Source organism: Saccopteryx bilineata, chromosome 3 (genome assembly GCF_036850765.1).
Source record: "Saccopteryx bilineata isolate mSacBil1 chromosome 3, mSacBil1_pri_phased_curated, whole genome shotgun sequence".
NCBI lineage: Eukaryota > Metazoa > Chordata > Mammalia > Chiroptera > Emballonuridae > Saccopteryx > Saccopteryx bilineata.
The window spans coordinates 212218149-212239084 of record NC_089492.1 but is presented as its reverse complement, the minus strand read 5'-3'; the positions used below and the strand labels follow the sequence as shown (position 1 = coordinate 212239084).

Here is a 20936-nt window from a genome sequence, read left to right as displayed (position 1 = left end):
ACTTTTCTAGTTCTTCTTTTCCATTTTCCCATTTAGAGTTCAATGACTATTTTGTTTTCTTTTTAATTGATAGACAACACAATTTTAAAATAATGTAAATATGATAAATTAATGTCACAAGTTTATAAATTTTTCAGTTAAAAAATTGTATTGGTTTGACATTTTCCAAATGTCCTAGAGTGCAGGCAATATAAAGTTAAATAAGTTGCAGCTCTTATCCTCAAAGAGTTAACCAAAACCTCATTTTTTCTATAATTACCAGGTCATTATGTTTCTTTATAAAAGTGAAACATAGCTTACTCTCCCTTTTAAATTTATACTATTCATTGATCAAAAGCATCTGTTACCTTCACTTTGACTTTCTTCAAATGATACAAAAGAAAATAATTAGAACATCTCTTTTAAAAACCTTTTCAGTAACGTTTTTCTTTATAATGAATAATGCTCAGCTAAACAAAAACTGTTTTTGCTGGTTTGACTAGACTGTTGAGATTTTTTAGTGATCTAGTAACCTAGGGGTTCACATATGAGCATCTGTTTTAGAAAGACATTTAGAAATTATTTTTACTACAGCAGTCAGTGTTATTCAAGGCTAGATCAGGTGTGTACCTTGTGGTTGTGCCCAGGAATGAGCTTGGGTCTCATTGCTGTCCTTTTGGTTTCTCCATGTCACCCCTGCTGTCTTTCTCAGACAGTTGTGGTGAATCAATAAAAGCAGATATATCAGGATTAAAGTGAATAACTAAATGCTTCCCTAGGACTGAAATATCCTAGAGAGTAATTAAGTGACAAAATGAGTTTGTTAGTATAGAGCTATATGTGAGATTATCTGTTTTACTTCTCTGCTGAACCAGTCAATGTTTGCACCATTTGCTGCAATTCTCAACAAATATGTCACAACACTGGAGAAACATTTTAAAAATAATTTTAATCATTGCAAGCACTATATGAGAGTTGCGTTTTTACTGACTTTGTCCTGCCAGTTCTTTGTACAGCACTGATCCTGTAGGTTGTAGGGGCGATCTCTGACGTCAGAGCTGCAGTTAAAACCACATAATTCTTTACCAGCTCCATGGTCTCAGCCACATGACCTAAGATCTTCAGCTTCCCCATTTGTAAAATGGGGATAATTACCGTAACTACTTCATGGCTGGTTGTGAAGATTAAATACCATAATATATGAGAAGCACTTAGCTCTGTGTCTCTGTGTTTTGTTCTTTTAAAATTGTCTTTCAGAATTAAAGTTTTGTTTTTCTGGTGTTTTCATCATCTCCTTGTTTGAATCTATGGCCTTTCTTATTTCAAACTCCTAATAAGGCATTGCTTAAGACTCTGTCTTTGTCTCCATTATTCTCTTTGAGAAGTTTATCCATAAGATTTTACTTACTGATTTTTTTGAAGAGGAGAGAAGGAGAAAGGGAGGAGGAGCGGAAAGCGTCAACTCATAGTTGCTTCTCCTATGCGCCTTGACCAGACAAGACCGAGGCCTCAAACCAAGGACCTCAGCATTCCTGGTCTATGCTTTATCTACTGCATCACCACAGGTTAGGCTACTCAGTTTTATTTACCAAGACATCCAAGCAAGAAACTTTAGAGTCATCTTGGATGCCCCTTTCCCCTAAATATATCTAATCGGTCACCAAGTCTTATAAGTCAGGCTTATTTCACCTGCATAATACTTTTGACATTTATCTAATTTGATGCATGTATCATTAGTTTGTTACCAGGTAGTATTCCATTGTATGGCTGCACCACAATTTCTACCATTCAGTAGTTTCTAGGTACTTGGGTTATTTCCAGTTTTTGGTGATTATTAGTAAACCTGCAAAACATTTGCTTGTAGGTTTTGTGTAGACCAGTGGTTCTCAACCTTTCTAATGCTGTGACCCCGCAATATAGTTCCTCGTGTTGCAGTGACCCCAAACCAAAAAATAATTTTGGTGGATACTTCATAACTGTAATTTTGCTACAGTTATGATTCGGAATGTAAATACCTGATATACATTATGTATTTTCCGATGGCTTTAGGTGACCCCGGTGGGGTCGTGACCCACAGGTTGAGAACCGCTGGTGTAGACATATATGTTCTAATCTCTCTTTGGTAAAACCTAGGAGTGGGATTGCTGGAATATATGGTACCTCTGTAAGATAATGCCAAACTGTTTTCCCAAGTGGCTGTAGTTTTTTGCAGTTTCATCAACAGTGTATGAGAGAGAGTTCCAGTTGCTGTGCATCCTTGCCAGCATGTGGTATTGTTAGGCCTGTTTTTTTCTTTTTTAAAAATTGGTGCCATTCTGCCCTGGCCGGTTGGTTCAGTGGTAGAGCGTCGGCCTGGCATGCAGGAGTCCCAGGTTCAATTCCCGGCCAGGGCACACAGGAGAAGCGCTCATCTGCTTCTCTACCCTTCCCCCTCTCCTTCCTCTCTGTCTCTCTCTTCCCCTCCCACAGCCAAGGCTCTATTGGAGCAAAGATGGCCCAGGCTCTGAGTATGGCTCCATGGCCTCTGCCTCAGGCGCTAGAATGGCTCTGGCCGCAACAGAGTGACACCCCAGATGGGCAGAGCATCGCCCCCTGGTAGGCATGCCGGGTGGATCCCTGTCGGGCGCATGCAGGAGTCTGTCTGACTGCCTCCCCATTTCCAGCTTCAGAAAAATACAAAAAACAAACAAACAAACAAACAAAAATTGGTGTCATTGTAATAGATGCACAATAGATGGAATCCATTTTAAGAGATAATTACATTAAAGTCACTTAGTCACAACATTATCATCAGTGCAATCAACATATACCAACAGGTCATTCACTTTTTTCTTCTTTTTTAATTTTTCCATTGATTTGAGAGAGAGAGAAGCATCAACTCATTGTTTCACTTAGCACTCATTGATTGCTTCACCTAATGCCCTGGTTGGGGATCAAACCCACGACCGCAGCATGCCTGGACAATGTTCTATCCACTGAACCAGCCAGGTTTCATTCACTGTTGTTGAAACAAGACAATGGAAACTTTCCACTAGAAGGATTTGGAAGTTTCTGTGAACCTTTATGAGCTCAGAGAATCCAGAATAAATATGTATAAGATATCCATGTCTCCAGTGAGACAACTGTTTAATGAGAAATGTTAAATCTAGTGTATAACAGAAATCTCAAAACATAATGCTTCCCAAAGGCTATTCAGCCCTCTAACAGCTTTGTCATCTTCTATTTAGGTTTGTCTAGCCAGTTGACAAGGTTCCTTTTAGACGTTCTGAGCATGTACTTGTTCTTTTAACCATTCTTGATGTTCACGCATCCCTTCAAGCTAGATAAGAGTGTAGTTGTAAAGAAATGAGCCTAGTTTGTGTTCCATGCTTTGTCATACCACACATGCCGACATGGTAAAAACAAGGTTCCTAAATGTCTTCTTATCAACCTGCTGCTCAGATTATAATTGTTCCCTTTTGATCCTTATGTAATATCACAGGGTCTTACCAAATATGCTCTACTCTTACCAGGAAGATCATGTTCTAACAGGTCAATAATAGTTTATTTCCTGGAATGAAGATGGGTGTTCTACTCTTTTACCTGAGCCCTCCTGAGGGGACTCTTAGATGACTGGCCAAGCTTAAAGGTGGGGCCTGTGATCCTAGAACATATTTTTTCCCCCTGTACACAACTACCTGGTTGGCAAAAGAATTAAACGTATAAACCCAAAAGGATGCTTGTTTCCCAACTAGCTGAGCTGAAAGGCCCAGATACTATTTTTATTGTGCCTATTTTCAGTTATAATCTCTTGCTTCCATGCCTATATAACCATATCCTAACTTACAAATAATGATTTTTATCCATTTTCAAAATAAGTTCACACATGTTATCTCATTAAAATCATACATATTAATGTCACCCAAAGCCATGCCCCAGAAAGTAATTTCCTCAGTAGCAAGAAGAGGTTTATCAAGTGTTTTATTACCTTTTCACTGCTACTAGGTAAGAATTCCTGTTGGTTCCACATGTCAGGAGCTAGCAGAGAGGAGGAAGGAGGAAGCTTGGTGAGAGATGAGATGGTCTTCTGGGAGAAGGTACTTCACAGGGAAACGACTTGGCTAATAATGGAGAAGTTGAAGGTGGTTCCCAAGAAATCCCATAATTTTAAGAATGGAGTAATTACCCCATTATCTGGTGCATTGCCTTTCTTGTAGAGTCCTATTATAAAAGTTCCAACTCTCTCAGTTAAGATAGCTACTGGGTATTCCTGATGCCTCCCTACCCTCTTCTCAGTGCTAAGTGTATTCTCCACAGAAAGGCCTTGTAAATGGCTAACTCACAATAGTCTGTTCAACCTAATTCTACTAATGATCAACACCTGTGTGTCGCTAGCACCATGCTGAACACTAGTCCGTAACCTCATGGAACTTCTAAATACCCTATATTACAATGCCTTGTATTTGCAAAATACTGTTTCCTCTTTTACAATATTGTGAAAAAATTGTACTGCATTATTGGTTTTATAGGTTTATGAATTATTCAATGAAAAAAATGCACACCAAGTTCTGATCAGCCAGTTCACAACTGTTATAATAATGTTTTACAAAAGGATTCTCTGTAGTTTTCAATATTTCTGTATGTACAAAGAATTTACTGACTTAGAGCTACTTAATGGTGTGAAAAGGACTAAAATTCAAGAGAGCTGACCCCTTTTACCTACAAAGCAGTCCTTTAGAATACAACATATTTGTAAGTTAAGAACTTCCTGTTCAGTTAATTTTCAATAATTTTCTGAAATAATCAAGTTATCTGGGCCCTTTGCTTTTTCTCTTCTGCGGTCTCTTTTCACTACTCATTTGCTAAGAATTTAGTATAAAACATACAATTTAAGTTATAAGCTCTTGGATGAACTAAGAGTTTCTGTGGAGAGATGAGTGAGAATATCAAGAGTAGTTAAAAGAAGAAGCAACGTTCACTGTGTCTTATTTAGAGCCCTATAATTTAGGCTTAATTTTATCGTATCTCATTGTGTTCCTTATTTTAAGAGACTGCTAATATTTCAAATTTTTCAAAATAGTACTAATCAGTAGGTAAGTAGAGGGGGTCCTTGGGTTATGACAGTCTCGACATATGACATTTTGAGTGTATAATGCTCACTCCCATAAAAACTTAAAAAAACTGAGATGTGAGTGTTTTGGCTTACACCATTAGCATCACACTTACAGACTATGTGGGCTAACCAGTTGGGTTGCGCGATGAAAGGATACTGTGGCTTAGCTGTATCTTTATGTTCTAGATTGTGATTTTACAACTGTGTTAGGATAGGTAAGTGACTTAGGCTAGGGTATTTTGACTTATACCAAAATTTGGGTTATATCACTGTTGTAGGAACGGAACTGGGTCATAACTCAAGGACCCCCTGCATTAAATATACTAGGCTCTGGAATATATAAAAGAAGTATAAAGTACTGTGCCTACTCTCAAATGTCTTATAATGAAGTTGGGGAGAAAAGACTTAGAAGAGAAACAGGACAAGCTGAGAGTGAAATTGCCTGGTAGCAGGTGGCACTGGATGCTGGCGTCATCAGGAAAGCCTCTAGACTTCATGAGAGTTCTTTATTGCCCCCTCTACATTTCTTCCAAAACAGCAGGCAATGGCCTCCCCCTGCCAGCTTTATTGAGATTCAATTGTCATATAACGTGGTTTAAATTTACGGTGTACACTGTAATGATTTGATAGATATATATATATTGTGAAATGTTTGCCACAATAAAGTTAGTTAAGGCATCCTTCACCTCACATGGTTATCTTTTTGTTGTTGTAAGAACATTTAAAATTGACTCTCATAGCAACTTGCCAGTATACTGTACAATATTATTAACTACAGGCATTATGCTTTACAATAGGCCCCATATGATGACACTCTCTGCTGATTCAGTCAGGCGTCCCTCCTGATTCTTAGAGTGACCTACAAGACCCACGTGGTCTGCTCTTCTCTGCCCTGCCCCATTTTCTATTCTCGTGTTCTGTTCATATCTCCTTTCTGATTCTGCTGCACCCAGATTGATCCCCTCGCTACTCCTTTAAAAAGCCTGGCACTTTAGCTGCTTCAGGGCCTTTGTACTTGAAAGTCTGATCTTCCTGAACATTTTCCTCCAGATATCTACACGGCTTCCTTCTGGTCACATAACGCCAGTGACGGCTTCCTGAAGAAACCCATTCTGTCCTCTCCCCCCCCTCTCCTGGCAGTCCCTGTTCCCTTTCATTGCATTATTTTCCTCCTTTTTACTTTTTGCCATCTGACATAATTTCCTTACTTACTTGTTTATATTCTGTCTCCCTCAAGCAGAACGTTAGCTCCAGAGGACAAGGATTTTTTTTTTTTACTGCTCTATTCCTACTATTAGAACATTGCATGGCATATATTAGGTAAACAGAAAAGCATTTTTTGAGTGAAATAATATAATAGAGAAATAAGGATGGCATTCTAGTTAAGAAAGGCAATGAGCAAAGGCATGTGAGAAGACATACATATAATGAGATGGTAATAGGAAGGGGGTAGAAGAGGTGGGCCTAACTAAAACAGATTGATGGTCTCTTATCTGAAAACAAACTTGGATCAGTAAGGTGGTACCAAATACATGAGGTAAATAGCTATTAACAGCCAGGCAAAGGAGTTTGGGTTTGATGTCAACATAAACTGTAGCGGTTTTCCAGGTTTCTAAGAAGAGTGACCCAACAAGTGGTGTTTTAGGAATATCAGTTGAGCATTGGTATGGAAAGAAGATTGAAAGGGAGAGAGACTGGATGGAAGAAAACCAGCTAGGTTATTTCAGTAATCTAAGCAAGTGACCTGGGGAGAGAACAGGGAAAGGGAAAGGAATCATCAACAAAGAAAGAAAACCTAAAAGAAAAAAAAAAAGATCAAAGGACTTGGTAACTGTACTAAATGAAGAATAAAGGAAAGTGAAGAGTCAAGATAACACTAAGGTTTCAAGACTGGGACAATTGAGGATATCAAAATAGGGAGCCAGCTAGACAATTCTAGGGTCTGCTAATCCTAAGGTTGCTAATGTAAGAGCCTGTATTCCTTCAATGCATTCTAAGAGGAAATGATGCTGAAAACATACCTGTCACTTCTGTCTTGTCTTTAAAATCAGCAATAGTAGAAAGCAGACTCAAACGGTCACACTTGTGTGGACTTATGCTGTATCCATTAATAATATTTATCTGGTTTGGTGGACCAGAAATGAGAAATCATTGCCGCATAAAATTAAAACGTTTTATGTAATTTTGTTGGTAAAATTTTCAATTATTTTTTTATTTTTCCCTTCTCTATCTTCAGCCATGATTTTTACATTTCTATTTCTTATTTATTTATTCTAATCTTCACACAGTATATTTTATTTAAATTAATTCATGTTCTTTTCATATGGAATCAATACCTTAAACTTATAATTTTGGGTCACCCCTAAATAGAGTAAAAATGTCAATTTCACTTTTTTAAGTTTTGTTCTATTTCAGATTTGGTGTGAAAAAGAAGCCAATTTACATTAATGTCATAAGGGATCCTATTGAGAGGCTAGTTTCTTACTATTACTTCCTGAGATTTGGAGATGATTATAGACCAGGGTTAAGAAGACGAAAACAAGGAGACAAAAAGGTAAACTTAGTTTTAAGATTTTTATTAATTGTTTATGAAATGCAATGAACAATGTGCTTTTAAAATGTATGGTTGCTTATAAATGTACTATTTTCTTATTATTGAAATTTTGAAAAGAGCCCAAAAGTATAAAGAAGGAGAAGTAAAACTCTTATTGATATTTTGGAGTATACATAACTTTTCATTTTACTTACGTTCCAGTGCTGAAATTTGTTTTATTATATTGATAGTTATTATATGATTAACAATATTCTATGAGACCATTATAATTATTCATTAATATGATGTGTCTGTGTACGTACTTTGGTTCTCTTAGTCTTGGTGATCATCAGGGACACTATTTTGCTAAAGCATCTTCTGTTTTGTGTGTTTAAATAGGAGAGAATAGTGACTCAATGGAGCCCTTATTAGCAGGCTCAGTACTGGGCTGTTCTCTATTTATGTGTATCCTCCAAACGAGCAGCAGGCTTGTTTTTTCTAAGAAACCAAACTGATTTGTCAACTTTTCTGGTGGAACTTTACTGGAACCTAATGGCTCACAGGATTGCCCAAGACAGAGGAGACAAATCTGACACAGTCTGAGACCTGCCCAGTTTCTTTCAGGCACCCAGCGCTTCAGCCACGTAAAATGTCCCTGCCGTCCAGAATTACCACTTTATGTTTCTGTTGTGTTGTTCCCTATATTCAGAATGTCTTTCCTTCGTTCTGGAAAATTCTTCTTCTGCCTATCAATTCCAGCTCAAATGTTATCTCTTTCACCAAGTCTTTTCTGGTGCCTCAGGCAGTTAGGAATGTCCCTTTCAAGGCTCCCGTAAGGCTCCATTTATATCTCTTTTTTAAGCATTTATTTTGTGATATTTAAATTATATGTTTGCAGATATGTCTTCTCCAAAAGACTGTAAACTTCCTAAAGCAGGAGCTTTATTTCATTCATCTTTGTTTCCCTGGTATTTAACTCTGCCCAGGACCTGGAAAATAGGGATATTAAATTATCCAAAGGTCAGCATTGAAGAGGTATGTAGATAAATCAGTGGTCCTCAAATATTTAGTCTTAGAACTCATTTACTCTTAAAAAATTATTGAAGACCACCAAAGAGCTTTGTTTTTGTATATTTACTGATATTTACCAATATCATTAAATTTACCGATAAATGAAAACTTTTTAAAATATTAATTAACTTAAAAATCACACTAAGAAACCTATCATATGGTAACATAAATATTTTTATGCAAATAACCATTTCCAAAGATGTAAAAAGTGTGACATCTTACATTTTTGCAAATTTTAAAAACATCTAGTTTAATAAGGAGAGCTGGATTTTCATATCTGCTGCTGAATCAGTCAGTTTAATTTAACCAGTTCTTTTGGTTTAAGTGTATAAAGAAAATCCAGCTTTACACAGATACATAATTGGAAAGGGGAGGATTTCAGTATCCTTTTCAGAAAACCATGGATATTCTTCTTTAATACTACACTAAAACTTGGCAAAGCATTTCTTGAAATTGTTGAACTGTAGAATCTGAAGCCATAGCAGTGAATTCATTATGCTCTGTTATACTAACATCCATTGCTATATTTTACACTTTGAATGGATTTTTAGCTAAGCATAATTTTGTAACATCATGCATTGGTTATTTGGATCAATGATATATGGACATTCCAAATGTTGACACATTTTATTATACAGTATCAAAAATTCACATTCATTAATATCACCACTGATCTCATCAGAAAACTCTTTTAAGTATTGGGGAAAATCAAACTTATAGTGGCTGGTCACATTTTCCAAATTTTTTTTTTTTTGCTTGAAAGCTTAACTTTTATCACTGGCTATCACAGCGTTTCTCAGCCTTGATGCTGTTGTTGTTTTAGGCCAAGTAATTCTTTGTGTGGAGGGCTGCCATGTTGTAGGATATTTACCAATATCTCTGACCTCTACCCAGTAACATCCTACCCACATACACCCCAGTTGTAAGAATTAAAGATGTCTTCCAACATTTCCAGATGTCAGGCAGGCATACTTGTTCATTTTCAGGTGACAGGCAGGCATACTTGTTCATTTTGAGAAAATGTCTACCAAATACTAAGTTTGAATAGCCATAGTTGACTCAGAGGAGTCTTTCTTTCAGCATAGACCTTCTTAATGTTTTTTAAGTAGTATTAACTGCACTGATAAATCTCATCACTCACATTTTCTAAATATGTCAATATTTATTTTGTATGATTTTAACTTTGTCATGCCCTATAGATTATTAAACACTTTTTATTATTTTTATTAATAGCACATCAAGGGGTTTATACTTACAGAAAGAGTAAGTAGCTACGTGCTCTAAATAACAATCTAAAGAAGAATCAATTTATGTTAAGAAGTACTCGTTGGTCCCAGTGATCCCAGTTTCTACCTCAATTGCTCTTTGTATATATTTTTTTAAGTGATAGGAGGGGAGACAGAGAGACAGACTCTCATATGCATCCCAACCCGAATCTACCTGGCAAGCCCCTGGCAGGGCAATGCTCTGACCATCTAGGGCCAGTGCACTGTAACCAATTGATCCATGGATGTGGAAGGGGAAGAGAGAGTTTAAGAGAGTATGGGGAGAAGGAGGGGTGGAGAAAAAGATGGTCGCTTCTGTGTGCCCTGACCTGAACCCGGGACTTTCACACACTGGGTCGATGCTATACCACTGATCCAACCAGCCAGGTCCTTTGTATTTCTTCAAATTAACTAGGCTTATCAACAGCTATAGGAATTATAATGAATTTAATATATACTACCTCAGACTGTCTGTATGTTAATTTATAAAAGATAATACATAAAGTTGAAAGGAATCCATACTTAGCACTACCTGATCTTACCATTGGCTCACAAAATACTGCTTTCATAGTCCTTAGCAATTCACAATTCCTTGACAATGGTTTGCTTATTGAACATGAATTTTATTGTTTCACAAAGGCATTTAAGAACTTACTATTTACTTAGAAAGTATCTACTATGTGAGAAGCACTACAGGAAAGCAATAGAATATCTTTGCAATTGACATATTTACAGGTTTGGTAACTTTTCATTGTAGACCAGTTTTCTCTACCTCGGTAAAAGGTGTGAAACTCAGAGTCATCCTTGACCTGTCTTCTTCCCAGGTTTCTCATTGGACTATAGGTGGGAGAAAACAGAAGGAAAAGTCAGTAGTAACAGAGTTGAAGAAAGAGATGATATTGGACATTATTTTTAGTCATGTATAAATAGATGGAGATAAAAAATAAATAAATAAATAAATAAATAAATAAATAAATAGATGGAGATATCCACTAGAAATTGTATTTGTACCTCAAAAATAGGTCTCAACTAAATCATAGATTTGAGAGTCATTATCATTAGATGGAAGCTGAAACAAGGAAATTGCAGTTGGAATACACAGGGTATGTAAAGGGGATCAAATGAAAAAGGAAGAAGAAAGGGGGGTGCAGATACGTAGCTCTGGGGAATGCCAGCATTTAAAGAGCGGAGTGCCAAGGAGACTGACGTCAGAGAATCAGAAGACAAACCTGGCAAGTCCTTGAAATGGGTAGAAAAATCATTTCAATTGCAAAGAGGTTAGTTAATTGAGGATTGAAATCTGTCTCTTTGATTTGTCAATGGCAAGTTCATTAGGGATGTCTGAGGAAGGAGTGTAAGTGGAATCCAAAGGGTTGAGAAGCAACTGAGAGATAAATGAAGACCTACCGTGAGGAAAAACTACTCCTAAAATAGAAGTTTGGCTTTGAAAGGAACAAAAAAAAATCAGGAAAATTTTTTTAAGATAACAGACATGTGGACATATTAATGTCTCTGTAGGCAGCAAGGGGTGATCAGACAGGACCTGGAGAAAAATTGATGGAGCAGGGTCTCAGAAGGGGTGAGACTGGTGTTCAAAGATAGGAGAAGGAAATGTCTCTCTACAGTGAGGTCAGTAGGGGGCTGCAGATGCAGATCAACTTCTATCTAAGCAGGAAGTTGAGGGAGCTCACGTTTAGCTTCAGTTTTCTGTATAAAGTATGAAGCAAAATCATTTTCAGAAGAGGGTTTAATGTCAATATAATTGCCATTACTATCAAGCATCAAATTTTGTTTAATTCCTTTAACCTTCAATTTTTAGGAATTAAATATATAAACTAATAATCTAAATGGTCTCAAGAATATTTTGATATTTCATGCTTTTAAAAACATTTGTGTCTAGTTCACAAAGAATTGCTCTTTCTAAAAACCGTAAGTGGTTTTTAAGTGAAAAAAACTAATCATAACTGGTTTTTCTGGTGGTTTTTGTGAGTGTGGAAGAGTCTGGAGTGTTTTTATTTCATTTGTATTGCTTTTTATTTTGAGGACTTGAAATTTTATAAGAAAAAATATTTATTTATTTATAGAAAGCCCTATTTCTGGGATGTGACCAAAATGTAAGGAGAAGGCTAATAGGAGTTAGCAAAACAGAAATTTTTGGTGACCAGGCATTTGAGTGACCATCTTCTGTGATAGGAAAAGCCCAACTGCTGATGTCACTGTTAGAGTCAGCACAGCAGTTCATCTTAAGATCTCAGTGTATTGATTCATCAAATTGTGTGTAGTAGGAAAGGTACTGAGTTGACTTAATTTAGTTTCTCTTACTAGGACATACTTGGTTCACTGTATTCAAATATTTATATAGAAACGGGCGATTCTGTTAATATGCTAAGATCTGACACGCTGATATATGTTCACAAATTTTTGATTATTCAGAGTTGTTTTTCTTTTTTTCTCTACATCTTTCTTGTCGTGTTTAGGTTGTTTCTTTTAGTGGGTGGAAGCGAAACACCTCCCCCAGATAATAAGAAAGAATTGTAAAAGAGGTGAAAACCCAAACTATATTTCTACTTTTCTATTGTCTAATCAAACATTTGGCAGAGGAATAAGAGTAGATGCTAAGCTTCTGAAACAAAAGAACCTGGGTCTACAAAGTCAGGAGCCCTGACTCCACAGGAATACTCTTTCTACATCTACGTACTTCCTCTTCTCAGAAATAACGAGTGGTATTTGTAGATGTCTTGCAACAATCACAGCTCCCAAGTTTGTTCTCTGGTATCTCAATATTATATCATTTAGAAAGATAATTCCTATACTTAAAATGCTTCTGACAGATAGTAAGTACTCAAGAAAGTGAAATTGAGTAATTTTACATATGTAGGCTGTCACTTTCCCTTGTAATTAACTCAGTAAGATGCATTTGGAACACATGCAAGACATAAGTATCTAAGGTCATTTCTGCTTTGTACAATGATTTTTTGCTCATTTTAATGAGGAAAGGAAAAAAAGACAAGTGTAGTCCTACTTTATATTGTTTTCAAATGATTATATTTCACAAATGATTATAAAGAAATGATAGTATCTTTAGCCTTGTTTTATTTAGTGAGGGATTAGAAAGTATAAGTACACTAATTTAATACAAACCAGTACTTATTTTCAAGGACAGATTTTTATCTGAGGGTGTGTCCGTTCATATAGTAAATGAACTGATATAAACATTAACATAAAACAAAGACTTAAAAAAAACCCATGTTTAACTTTCCTCAGTATATCAGGTAAGTATTAATAGCATCCCTATCCCTTTAATTCAGTATCTCGCTGAATGGAGACCCACTGCCACCTACTTATTTAATAACTGACCACATGAAGATATTTGGTAGGTGAGACGGGTTGATGGCTTACCTGTGCTGCTTTGTCTTTGTTCCAGACCTTTGATGAGTGTGTAGCTGAGGGCGGCTCCGACTGTGCTCCAGAGAAGCTCTGGCTTCAAATCCCGTTCTTCTGCGGCCACAGCTCGGAATGCTGGTAGGGAGAGACGTTAGCTTATGATCTTCTTCTTGATCTCTGGAACCTGTAATTCAGGAGTGTGGATGGGTTAGTCAAGGGTTAAGTGTAAGGAAATTAGTGAAAAATAGCATGTAATTAAATAGTACCTAGGTTTGTGGTTACCTTTAAGTGCATTAAAAAGATTCTTCCTCTATAATGTCCTTGCAATGTTTTCTCAGATGCTGGTTTTTGAATTTTTTGTTTGCTTTTAGTGTTACGTGTTTTGCTGCATTTCAGCTGAGCTCTTAATTAAAGGTCAGGGATCATTTCATAAGTCTTATTTTCCCCTAAGCTTAACTGTTTTAGCCATTCATGTTAGATCAAGTAGGACTTTTTTTCTACTGGGTAAGTTATTCACCTGGTTTTACTATTAAACTGATTTTGACTTTGAGAGAAGGTTAGGGTTGTGGTTTAGTGTGCTAATAAATAATGAGGTAGAAAATGTATTTTATCTTTTTTTTTTTTTTTACAAAAACAGAGAGGGACATAGGAACAGACACAGGAAGGGAGAGAGATAAGAAGCATCAATTCTTCATTGCAGCACCTTAGTTGTTCACTGATTGCTTTTTTATATGTGCCTTGATTGAGGGGCTACAGTAGAGTGAGTGACCCCTTGCTCAAGTCAGCGACCTTGGGGTTCAAGCCAGCGACCTTTGGGCTCAAGCTAGTGACCATGGGGTCACGTCTCTGATTCCACGCTCAAGCCAGTGACCGCGTGCTCAAGCTGGTGAGCCCATATTCAAGCCAGATGAGCCCATGCTCAAGCCGGTGACCTCGGGGTTTCAACCTGGGTCCTCTGTGTCCCAGTTCAACTCTCTATCCACTGTGCTACTGCCTGGTCAGGCAAGATATTTTATCTTTTATAAAGTTTATTTCCTCAGAATGTGCTGAGTTTTCAGTTTGTAAAAATAATGGTATGTCTTCATTTGATCTAATCAGTAATTTTAATAGAAGTTGAAGAAACAGGGACACTTTGAAGGTTAGTATCTTTCTTGAAACCATATGAAGTGCAAGGAATGTCTTATTTTCTTCATTATTTGAGATATATTATTTGATTACTGTGAACTTTAAAGTCCTACACAATAGACTATATCAAAGAATAATAGCGTAAGAAGAATTAGAAGGACAGGAAGAATGTTTTAGTTCCTAATCATACAACAGGGATTAGCAAATTACAACCTGGAGACCAAATTTGGCCCATCACCTGTTTTTACAAAGTTTTACTGGGACACAGCCATTCATTTGTTTACTTATTGTCAATGGCTCTTTTTATGCTGTAAGAGCAGAATTAAGTAATTGTGACCAAGACTATACAGCCTGCAAAACCTAAGATACTTACTTGTGGCTTTTAATAGAAATTTTGCCAGCCTCTACCTTAAAACAATGGAGTATTGCTCTATTGGGCATTATAGGGGAGATTTTAATTGAAGTTTTTTTTTAATTTATTTATTTATTGATTTGAGAAACATCAATTTGTTGTTCCACTTATTTATGCATTTATTGGTTGATTCTTATATGTGCCCTGAGCAGAGATTGAGCCCACAACCTTGGTGTATTAGGACAACACTGTGAGCTGCCCAGCCAGCACTAAAATTGAACTCCTTAAGTATGTTTTACAGATTCACAAAACTTGGAGGGACCTTAGAAATAAACTAATTTATTCTTCCTCACCCCTTGCCACAGCTTTTTAATGGTTAAGAAAACAAAGTTAGAAAGATAAAGTCACTGGCTTAATATCACACTGCTTAAAGACAGCTGAAATTTGGGTTAGGGAATATCGGTGCCAAAAAGGACTTAAAAAGAATTTTAGCTGGCAATATAAATAGTGAAAGATTCCTAGCAGAGCTATTTCTATCTACTTCTGTTCCTCAGAAATGACAGAAAAACCTAAGCCCACAAATTAAATTAAGATAAGCACTACACACAAATTACTTAGACCTTACTAGAGAGCTTTTAAAATGAACAAGGTTAGTTTAGTTTTAAAAAAAATTAAATGCACTTACACTAAATCAGATAAGAGAAGTATATGTTGTATATATACTTTTTTTTAACTGCCCTCAAACTAAACCTTGTTAATATTAAGCTCACTGTTAAGTCTGAGTTAGCACTGTGTAGTTGAACAGAAACTGGGGATAGATGCAAAGGAAATTAAAAACAGGTGTGCCTCTCAAAAAATTAATAAAAGAATATTAAGACTTTGGGCAGACATGTGTTTATCCATTTTTTCCCATAATATACAGTGGGAAAGGCATGACATATACTTAGCAGATTGAACAACCAGGTTCTTGATTTCTGTCTTGGTTTTAGGAATGTGGGAAGCAGGTGGGCTATGGATCAAGCCAAGTATAACCTAATTAACGAGTACTTTCTGGTGGGAGTTACTGAAGAGCTTGAAGACTTTATCATGTTGTTGGAGGCAGCTTTGCCCCGGTTCTTCAGGGGTGCTACAGAGCTCTACCGCACAGGTATATAAACAATGGGTTCTTTCAAAGCTGTCCTAATTTCTTCATTTGCAAGTTGAAAAATACGTATATTTGAAGTTTCTTGAATAAAGTACAAGAAATAACTCCAGAAAGGCAGATAAATTGTCTGTTTCTCTTCACCATGTTTAATACAAAACAATTCCTGGCACACAGATGGTGTTCAATAAATATTTTCAAAATGAATCAACATGTATTAGGTGGTAATTAGAAGGCATTGTTAGAATAGTGGAAAAATACAAACTATAGAACCAGTCATACAAATGTGTAATGTTTAATAATTCTGGATACCTAACATTATGACTGTGTGCTGCCGTCAGACCTGCTAAATGCCATTTAGAGTAGAGGTGGGACAGTAAGACTCGGTCATTTTCATAATGACTATCATGTGCTATGTCTGGTATAGTCCCCCTAAAGGTGTGCGTTGGTAGGGTAGCCTTGACACTCTTTCACATCTGAACATGACTGTGTTGGTCCAGTCTACCTTGGGTGGTTTAATTTCTTTTCTTTTTTTAATTTTTGTGTCGTTTTTGTTTGTATGATTTTTGTATGTTTGTTGTTTTGCCATTATCTGGTAAGATACAGTCATAGGACCTCTCTTCCTAGGGTACATAATGACCTAGTTTCTAACATGCAATTATATGGAGCATAGGTAATGAGAAATTAGTATTAAGGTTGGAAATAGATATTTTATCATATTTCCAGAAATGTACTAGTCAAAGCACTTACGAATACAGCATGTATTGTGACAGCCTACACTTCATTGATTGATAACTCATTTAGTCTTTAACAGGTTAAGGATTTACATTACTGAGGAATAAATCACAGTTTCAGTATGATCAGGGCACTGGTTTTTTTGCCTGAGTGATAATACAAAACAAATGTTGCCTGTCCTTCAATATTAACTTAAACCATCTTTTCAAATAAAGAGGCATTGGTCTTTTCTATGTTCTCAGAATTACTTACCTTTTCTTTTTTTCCTTTGTAAGTAGGAAAGAAATCTCATCTTAGGAAAACCACAGAGAAGAAACTCCCCACTAAACAAACCATTGCAAAACTACAGCAATCTGACATTTGGAAAATGGAGAACGAGTTCTATGAATTTGCACTCGAGCAGTTCCAGTTCATCAGAGCCCATGCTGTACGAGAAAAAGATGGAGACCTCTACATCCTCGCACAGAATTTCTTCTATGAAAAGATTTATCCGAAATCGAACTGAGTACGTGGTGTGACTATTAGGTTGTTGAACTAAAACTTTGACACTGTCTTCACCTTAGTGTTCAGTGCTACAATTTGTATTGAGCTGAAGTAGGAAACAGACAATAACGTCAAGGAAGTAGATGCTGGCTGATGTCAGTGGGCTAAGAAGTTTTAAGTTCTTTTTTTTTTTTTTTCTGGGACTTATAACCTTTTGCCTGGGAAAAACCTACATATCACCTAAAATAAACACATAGCAGTTCTAATCAAAAGGCTAAATACAATTTCAGAAAAAATTCTGATACTGTTTTTTGATAAAGCATTTTTTCAACTAACCATGAACGAAGATGAGTCCATTCGCTACCCCACCTTCACCTGGAGACTTGGTTATACAGCTCTGCTGAGTGGTGTTATTAGCTGTTGGGCAGTGTGTGCTTTGTTTTTGTGAATCATGTCTCATGAAATTTATTGGAATGTTTGATCATGTTTGCTAAGAACTGTCTCTGCTGTAGTTGGAATTGCCCGTATTTATGTAGTTCATGTTAATGTCCTTTAAAACTAATTGTCATTAGTGTTAAAAGCCAATTTAAACTATTACTAATACTGTAAAAAAAGTCAAAGCAGTATTGTTCATTCCTGTTTCCCCAGTATCTAAAATTGGGGAACACTTCAAAGAATGTTGACCTTGCCTAAAGTTTTAGTTAAGGCTTCCACACATTAATATATATAAAAAAAGTCAGCTTAGTATCTGTTTCTCCATGGGCTCTTTGTGAACTGTACACAGGTATGGGTGACTCCAGATTGTAACTCCATCAGTGAGTTGTGATATGGGGAGGGTGTTCCTACTTCTTCTGTGCTTTTACTTGTAGACTATTTTTACTAAGGTGCTTTATATTGTGTTTTAAAGCATTGCATTTACAAAGAAAAAAAGAAAAATGCTGTAAATATTGCATATTTTATGTATTTGGACCAAAAGGTTATAAGTAATTAGACAAAAGTGGTTTTGCACCAATTTTATTATGTCAAGTAAAACCATCAGACCTACTGTTCTTGTATTTCTCATTTAACTTTAAGAAGTCACTGAAATTAATTTTAATACCCTTTCGATTTTGATACATAATACATTATTCATAAGTAGGGGCAGTAGTTATAGTGGAAAGAGCACTGGACAAGGAGTCAGATTGATTTCTGGTCCAGGCTCTGCCACTTATCAGCTGTATGATTTTAGGTCAGTCACTTAACCTCTCTTTGCCTCAGTTCCCTCATCTCCAAATGAGGGTAATAATACCTGCTGTACCTACCTCGCAGGGTGTTGTGAGGATTAAATGAGATGGCATGTGAAAGCACTTTGAAAATTGTAAAGCGCTATATAAATGTAAGGTATTATGGAAACATCATTAACCTATAGTTTCATACCATTCATTTTTTTAAAAAAAGAAAGGGGAAGTCCACTTATAAGCTGGTTGGGAAAAAAGTTAATCTTTATACATTTGTGTTTGATAAATATCTTCTCAGTGTTTTATCTTCCCAGTTTCAACTATTGAAATATGAAACACCTGTGAACTCTTAAAGATTCATGAGCAGCTGCTTGAGTTCAGGAGGTCCCCTGTTTGAAAAAGACTTCATTATCTGACTCAGGTCAGGGGAAATTTGTTTTTACATTACCATTCAGAAATGGTAGTTGTTTTATACCTCTGGTTTGTAAAGTATATTTTGCAGAGTTTAATTTTCTGTGCATTCTTTACTTTCTTCCCTTTTATAGAGTGACAGAGATAAAGAATTCTAGTAACATTTTTCTAAAAGCATAATCTTTAATATGTATAGTTCAGATAAATATTCCCAAAGAAGGCCTCACCAAATTATGTAAGCATTTTAGGCAGGTTGCTTTCATGGTTATTAATTATATGGGAGGTGAGGAGGGAGTACTATTTACCAAAAACATTTATTAGGAAATTTTTTTAAAAGGTAAAGGAAGTTGACAGAATCATTTTTTGTACCCTTTCCCCCAATAATAGGAAAATATTGAGAGAACATTGACAGGCATACTTTTCTGATTTGGCTTTCCTTTTTGTGTATATTTATTATCTTTTACAAAATATTTGCTGAAAATATGTACAAATTATTTCCTTGCCCAAAAGGAAAGCACCAGCAGTTCAGGGTGGGGCGTTGGACAGTGTCTGCTGAGGACCCGTGTGCAGCTGTTCTTGGAGTCCCCGCCGCAGTCTCCTAGATAACTGGAGTAGCAGGCAGTGCACTGGACCGGGGTCAGCAAACGTTTTCTATAAAGGTCCAGGCAGGGGTCCCCAAACTTTTTACACAGGGGGCCAGTTCACTGTCCCTCAGACCGTTGGAGGGCCGCCACATACAGTGCTCCTCTCACTGACCACCAATGAAAGAGGTGCCCCTTCCGGAAGTGTGGCAGGGGGCCGGATCCCGCGGCCGTAGTTTGGGGACGCCTGGTCCAGAGAGTAAATATTTTAGGCTTTGCGTGCCATATGGTCTCTGTCACAACTACTCAACTCTGCCATTTTAGCACAAAAGCATCCATAGAAAATACAAAAATGAATGAGCATGACTGTGTTCCAGTAAAACTTTATTACAAAAACAGGTGACATGCCAGATATGGACCTGGGGTTGTAGTTTACAGACCCCTGAAAAGGATCATTATTTATGGACAAATCATTTTTGAATCTTTTACTTTAGTGTTCTAAAAGAGTTTGTATACTTCCAAAAGCTCCTAACTTATATCCAAAGAATAGCTTTCTGATTCAGGCAGTCTCTCCCACAGATTCATAAACTTTTATGACTTAGATTGCTTCCAGGTGGGCATGCTTTCGTTCCCAGTTTAACAGTTCAGAACATGGGCGTATTCTGTCATCTTTTAGGGTGGGTTAGGAGTACCGTCCTGGGGACTGAGAAAGAGTTAGACTGAATTCCGTCTGGTCCAGGACAGCCGAGGAGTCTGACAAACGCAGAGTCCTTACGATACCTAACTTTATTATCAAATATATAGAACCACTCAGACAATAATGTATTTTTTTAAGTGGCAAATGTGGTTTTTCTTTTTTTAGCTTTTGCGCTTTTTCAGTAATTTGATCACGGAAAAAAATTTTTTTTATAATACAAAAGCAAATCAACCACTTTGAATTTTAAAAGATAATGTTATGTGTGTATGTGTGTGTATATATATATCTATATATGTTTATTTTCTAAAAGAGGAAAAAGTACCTTTTTGTTCAACTTGTATCAGCTCCTGTTTTCTAATTGCTGTGAAATGACAACTGTTGATAAATTATTGTGACTGTTAAAATGTGATGGGGAGGATATATTTTTATTTCAACCAGCTTTAATCTGTAAAGTATTACTTAAATATATCTGATAGCAACACTTAAAATATTGCATGGGGATTACTTTTCTGTCATTCATACTCATCTGTGCAACTCTGAACATACTGGGTGCTTCTGAATTCCTGATGATTGGATTTAAATTATTGAAAATTAGAGAACTCAAACTTGCTGACTTTTAAACTTGAAATTTTATTTTCTATTCTTTCAATGCAGTTAATGCCTACAATTTGAAATCTACTGTTTCTCTATGTATGTCCTATTGAAAATCCTTAAAATTGTTAGTGCCATCAGTGATTTATAAACAATATTTTGATATTTCAGATGATTTGCTCATTGTATTTACAGAGTTAGAAAAAAAATAGTTTGTAGACAATGATTCTCTTTTTCTAATAAAATGAAATAAAAATTCTAAAAGCTCTAGAGAATTTA

General features: G+C 36.3%; 1 protein-coding gene across 3 annotated transcripts in view; it reads left to right on the top strand.

Moving 5' to 3' along the window:
• HS2ST1 (heparan sulfate 2-O-sulfotransferase 1) overlaps window positions 1–20253 on the top strand; it is a 225236-nt gene extending 204983 nt beyond the window's left edge. For 2 of the 3 annotated variants that reach the window (XM_066268730.1, XM_066268732.1), the window contains exons 4-7: window positions 7487–7625; window positions 13365–13462; window positions 15791–15948; window positions 16953–20253. In XM_066268730.1, coding sequence (XP_066124827.1) covers window positions 7487–7625; window positions 13365–13462; window positions 15791–15948; window positions 16953–17182 — 625 coding nt within the window. In that variant the 3' untranslated portion in view covers window positions 17183–20253. The remainder of the gene's footprint in view (window positions 1–7486; window positions 7626–13364; window positions 13463–15790; window positions 15949–16952) is intronic. The other variant, XM_066268731.1, reaches the window with a different exon arrangement.
• The last annotated feature ends 683 nt before the right edge of the window (window positions 20254–20936 follow it).